Source organism: Malania oleifera, chromosome 9, assembly GCF_029873635.1.
Source record: "Malania oleifera isolate guangnan ecotype guangnan chromosome 9, ASM2987363v1, whole genome shotgun sequence".
Classification (NCBI taxonomy): Eukaryota; Viridiplantae; Streptophyta; class Magnoliopsida; order Santalales; family Ximeniaceae; genus Malania; species Malania oleifera.
In genome coordinates, this window is record NC_080425.1 from 10,695,641 (window position 1) to 10,701,374 (window position 5,734).

Consider the following 5,734-nt stretch of genomic DNA (forward strand, 5'->3'; position numbering starts at 1 on the left):
TTTTGATCTTAATATTAAGACAAAAATTTTGCAGTTCACACTAATATTATTAAATAAAATGCTAGTACTTTAGTTTAATTGATTCCTAATTAAGAAAACTGGAATAGATTTAGGACTCTTTACTTTGAATCTAGAAGACAATTAAGATCTCTAGAAGTTTGCTATCTTGTTCCAAGACAATAGAAATGTGAAATTTCTACTAAATTAAATTTCTGAAAAAGAAAACGAGAGAAACATAATTTTTTTTTTGGTAACGTAGAATTTCATGTCTTTGAACAAACTCTTCAAAACCCTCTTAAGGGGCATCAAGTTTGATATAGAGGAGCTTGATTGCGTCTCTTAACTTCTTAAGTACGCTCAAGTTAGTAGCCAAAAATTGACTCTCATGCGGATTCAAATTGAAAATCTCTTATTATTAGGGAAACTTGTAGTTCATCCATGAATGCCCTAAAGAAACACGATTATTAGAGTATATATATATATCATTTCATTCTTACAAAAAATTAAACCATTTGTAAGAGAAAAAAAAAAGACAATATTATTTGCGCTCTAATACACACTTCCTTTTTCCCGTAAAATAGATAAAATTAATTAATGGGTTAATTAAATAGTGGTATTCCGCGTAATGCAGTAGAAATTCTCTATCGCGTGGTCGACATATAACCCATGCACGAACATGTATAACCATCGGTCCATTAAAATTTAAAATTAAATTATTTATCACCCACATGCATGCACGTAATTACTTAAAGAGATCAATCCAAATTCATTAAAGTACGCAGAAGACAGAGAACAATGCACGTAAATTATCAATTGATGAAACTTTTGGAGCATTCATATGTTTATTTTATATGCCATTTAATCAGACAACAATACTATTAAGCGCCATGCCTTGCACAAAATAATAATTATAATATAAATTCTTAAGACTATAGATTATTAGAAGACATATCCATCGTTGATTAATGCAAGAGAGCAGCGAGCAGTTCTTAAGGGAAGTAGCCACCATGACCCCCACCCCCGCCACTCCCACTGCCTCCTCCATATCCACCACCGCCTCCTGGCCCATGTCCACCTCCTCCACCTGAGCCACTGCCGCCGCCACCACCTGCACCACCTCCTGCGCCACCTCCAGAACCGCCGCCTGATCCTCCCCCACTTCCATATCCGCCACCGCCTCCTTGGCCGCCTCCACCTCCGAAACCCCCTCCGCCGCCACCACCGCTCCCACCTCCGCCACCGGAGCCTCCACCATGCCCTCCTCCGGAACCATAGCCGCCCCCACCTCCACTTCCTGAACCGCCTCCACTTCCTGCCCCACCTCCGCCGCCGCTACCTCCGCCTCCACCAGCTCCACCGCCTGCACCTCCTCCGCTACCATATCCTCCACCACCTCCTGAACCGGAACCACCTCCATATCCGCCACCATGGTCACCTCCAGCACCACCACCGCTACCACCTCCATATCCACCCCCAGCTCCTCCGGAACCCCCACCAGCGCCGCCACCACTACCTCCTCCACTTCCATATCCACCATCATGCTCGCCTCCAGCAGCGCCACCACCTCCACCACCACTTCCACCGCCTTTTCCATATCCACCACCAGCACCCCCAGAACCACCGCCAGCACCACCACCACTGCCTCCTCCACTTCCAGATCCACCCCCGCCGATACCACCTCCGCCACCACTACCACCACCACCTCCACCACCAGCACCAACGGCTCCATAGCCACCACCTGCACCACCTCCGCTACCTCCTCCGCTTCCATAGCCCCCAGCACCATGTTCCCCTGCAAGTCCGCCACCGCCACCGCCGCCAGAGCCGCCTCCACCACCATATCCACCAACAGTACCACCCCCATACCCGGAACCACCGCCACCACCAATACCATGGCCGGCACCGTAACCGGTGCCTGACCCCAAAGTGTAGCCAGCTCCTACATCAAGAGTGAGGAGGTCTCTAGCTGCATAGCATATGCCTAAACTCAACAACACTGGGAATACAACAGTCAGAATAACTCTGTGTGTGGCCATTGCAGATTGTTTGAATACCGCAGCCATATCGTGGAAGTGCAGGAGACGGTGGGTATTTATAGGGATGCGATGCGGTCGAAAGGCAAATAGGAAGAGAGAAGTGATTTCGGGGGGTGCCCACAAAGTGGTCCAATACGAAAACATGCACCGCCATATACTCACTCGCACTAGTTGACCCACTAGTGTGCTTTTATGCTGTCTCCCATTTATATCTATTATAATATCGGATAAGTCATGGAAATCTCTGTCTGTCACAAGGAAAAAACAAGTAATGTGCCTCATTAAAATTTATTGGGTGTAAAAAAGTTAACTAATTCTAGCAAATGAAGAAATGTCATGTCATTTTTTATTTACTCTGCTAATATTTTTTTGGATAATGAATAGTGAAATTTAATGAGACATGCATATCAATATTCAAATTGCCAAATCTTATGTATATGAATCCAAACTAATTATTTTTTTCCTTATTATTATTATTATGTATAGTTAGTTGTATACTGTCTCCAAAACCAGTTTCACATGAATGGGTCCAACTTGCAGGATGAATTAATTAACTTGTTTGGCATTTTTGTTATATATAATTTTTTCTAGTTAACTGTAACATAATTGGAAAAAAAAAAAAAGGGACACTCACTTAGAGAAGACTTATTAGTTGAATGTGTTCTAAATCAATCCCATGCATGAATAAACTTGTTTATGGGTTCTATGCTAGCTCGCTCCAACCATGTACCACCATAATACTTGAATGAAGAAAGATCATAAAGGGCTGAAGTAAATATAGCGTTGCAATTTATATGAATCGTTTCCTTTTAATACTTTGTCCTAATTCATCCTCAAACTCCAGAAAGGAGAAAAAACAAAATAACTTTCATAGAAATTAACCATCAAACTGGATTCAGGAAAGAAGAACTATTCTCATCACATGTGCATGGAGCCATGACCCATTAATTAATTAATTAATTAAAGCAAGAATGAAGGAGTTCAATAGACTAGGCAACTCCTTGGTCGGACTAAAAAATCCAAGACCACAATAAGGAAGAATTTCTAAACATTACGGCAAGGGATAGCAATTTTTGTCGATCAATATGCCTCCATTTTCAAGCTTCTAACTAGGTTCTCTTATGCCTCAAAGAAATATAGTAAGAAGGAGACCAATGGAAAGGCTCTACGACCAAAAAAGGGGAAGATAGAGTTTACAAGTGCAATATTTTCAAGAGGAAAGGTCTTTTGTACGTTCGAATCATAGAGAAGGTAAGCTATAAGAGGTTATACTTCCTGGACTTTATAGTTGAAAGGAACAATGAAGCGTGTAAAAAACTAGCAAAAGTGATAGGCAGGATCTTTCAAAGAGTCACAGCTGAAAGGGTTATTTCTTTCAAACCTTTACAAGCCCAATAGAAAGTTTACTTCTTAATTCAAAGAGCCAAGCCCATGAGCTGATAACATAACCCAATAGTCAAACAAAAATCCAATCCTTACTTGGATGTCTAATGACTATTTTAGGACTAAAGAATCAGTCCAAAACGATGAGTTTGTGATAGATTTCACCCATTATAACCTAACATACAATGGTAGGCTTCACAACAACTGGATTGTAGACAAAGTAGTGGATTGTAGCAAATCTTTTGGGCTGGAAATAGAGGAACATAATGGTGACTTACAAGAGTTATACTCCACGATTGTGGATCAAGAATCCAGCAAAGATACTATTCCAACTCATCCATGATTTCACAAATTTTGTCTTAGAATGTTAGAGGTCTAAACGACCTTGAAAAAAGGAGATAAGTCAAAGCTGCTTTAGAAATGTGGAACCCAAATATCATTTGCCTCTAGGAAACTATGTTAAGCAAATGTATATTTAATTAACTTAATTTGGAGAGGGAAAGACCTTAAATATGCTTACGTTTTGAGTCCTATCCCTATTTTAAATATGACAAACAACGCATCTCCTGTTTGTGCTTAGTGTTGAACACGTTAAATCCTAAAAAAGCACAGATGATGCTTCAATATGGAAGCCTTAAAAAGCTCTTACATGATCATATTCTAATGCGTATTCCATGGACACCAGAGAGCAAAGACAGAAGACTTATGTAATTTTGTGTTGTAATAGTAATTAGGGTTTTGATGCAGATGCATTTCATTTGATTTCTTTTGAAGCTCTACTAAGACCATAGATTGACCATAGGAACTCTAAACTCAACCAAAACTTTGTTTACTTAAAGTTAAACACTTGCACAAAAATTTTAAACTATTTTTTGAATCAAAGACTTGGCCAAAATTCATTTTTGCTAAGGTTAATTGACCGACCAGTCAAGCTTAGTCGACCGCTGTGCCCTTGAAGGAAAAAGTGACACTTTCATGTAAGGTTAGTTGGTCGGCCTCCCTACAATTATATTTGGGCCAGTCAACTGATGAGGGCTTAAGGACAATTTAGTAATTCTGATCATAAGCTCGGTAGATCGACCTCCTTAAAGCATAAATAGCTAAGTCGACCACCACTGTTCACTTGGTCGACTGGCGCTTTTACTCAGCTAATTGTCTATTGCGAATTTTGAAATTGCCCAAGGGTCAGACGATCGGCCCAATTGGTTAGTCGACCGAACCTCTCGTAAGTTCAAAATGTTGGGCATTTAATGGTCGAAAAATTCAAATTTTAATATTATTTTAATGCCAACGGTCAAATAACAACCATATCCTGAAAAAATCTATAAATTCTTGGCCAAAACATCTTTTGAATGTTAGAATATTTTATTGAAAGATATTTTGCTTATTCTTTAATTCTTTCTCATATTTTCTATTCCATATCAAAGATCAAATCCATTTTTCCCATACTCCTTTTGAAAATTATTTTTGGAAAATCTTGAGGTTCATACAAGTGAGCTTTCACCATTTATTCAAGTAATATATCTTGCTTGAAAAGCCTTTTGCTCTTAAGATTTTATTGAGCAAATCATTTCTCCAATCTTTTTGTTTTGAAAAAATATTTTCTTGGAGAAAATTTCTTTTGGGTTCTTGAAAAAGACTTGAGCTTGTATTTCAAATTTCATATACTTAGCACGAAAGTTTTTATTGCATTTTGTTGTTAACCTCAAAGATCTAAATCTCCTATATGCTTCATCATTGAAAATTGTTTGTTGAGATAATCTTTGAGTGAATCAAGAGTGCTTGAGCAATATATTAACTCATATTTTCTTTGCTTGAAAAGCATCTTGCACTTTGGTTTTATACAAGGTCAATATTGAGGAAAGACATTTTCCTAAACTCTCAATCCTAATTTGAAAAATATTTTTGAGAGAAAAAGTACATACTCTATAGAGCTTCTACTATAAATCATTTGAGAGTGCTTATAGTACTTTATCTTGTACACACTAGCTTATTTTGACAAGCATCTTGTTGTACACATAACTTTATTTTTCATCTTTGTATTCTCGGCGTGTAGTATCGCCGGTAGAGGAATACACCGTCCTGTAAGTTATACCGGTTTGGCTCAAGCCCGATTAGGTGAGCTGAGGAGACTCCGCCTCGTAAGGAGAACTAGTTTGGCCCAGCCCAATAATTGAGTTAGGGGGACTCTGCCCTTTAAGGAGAGGTTTGGCTTCGCTCGTAAGTGTGCTGAGGAGACTCCACCTTACAAGGAGTATTGTAAACGACGTTGCTCTGTCCGGTTAAGTGAGCATATAGTGGAATCTTTAAGTGGG

At 39.3% G+C, this 5,734-nt stretch overlaps 1 protein-coding gene across 1 annotated transcript; it reads right to left on the bottom strand.

Annotated features, from left to right (window-relative positions):
- Window positions 1-742: 742 nt before the first annotated feature.
- On the bottom strand, window positions 743-2,087 carry LOC131164714 (glycine-rich cell wall structural protein 1.8-like). The gene has a single exon (XM_058122132.1). It carries the CDS (start codon window positions 2,061-2,063, stop codon window positions 990-992), a length of 1,074 nt encoding a protein of 357 aa, XP_057978115.1. The 5' UTR covers window positions 2,064-2,087; the 3' UTR covers window positions 743-989.
- Window positions 2,088-5,734: the final 3,647 nt, after the last annotated feature.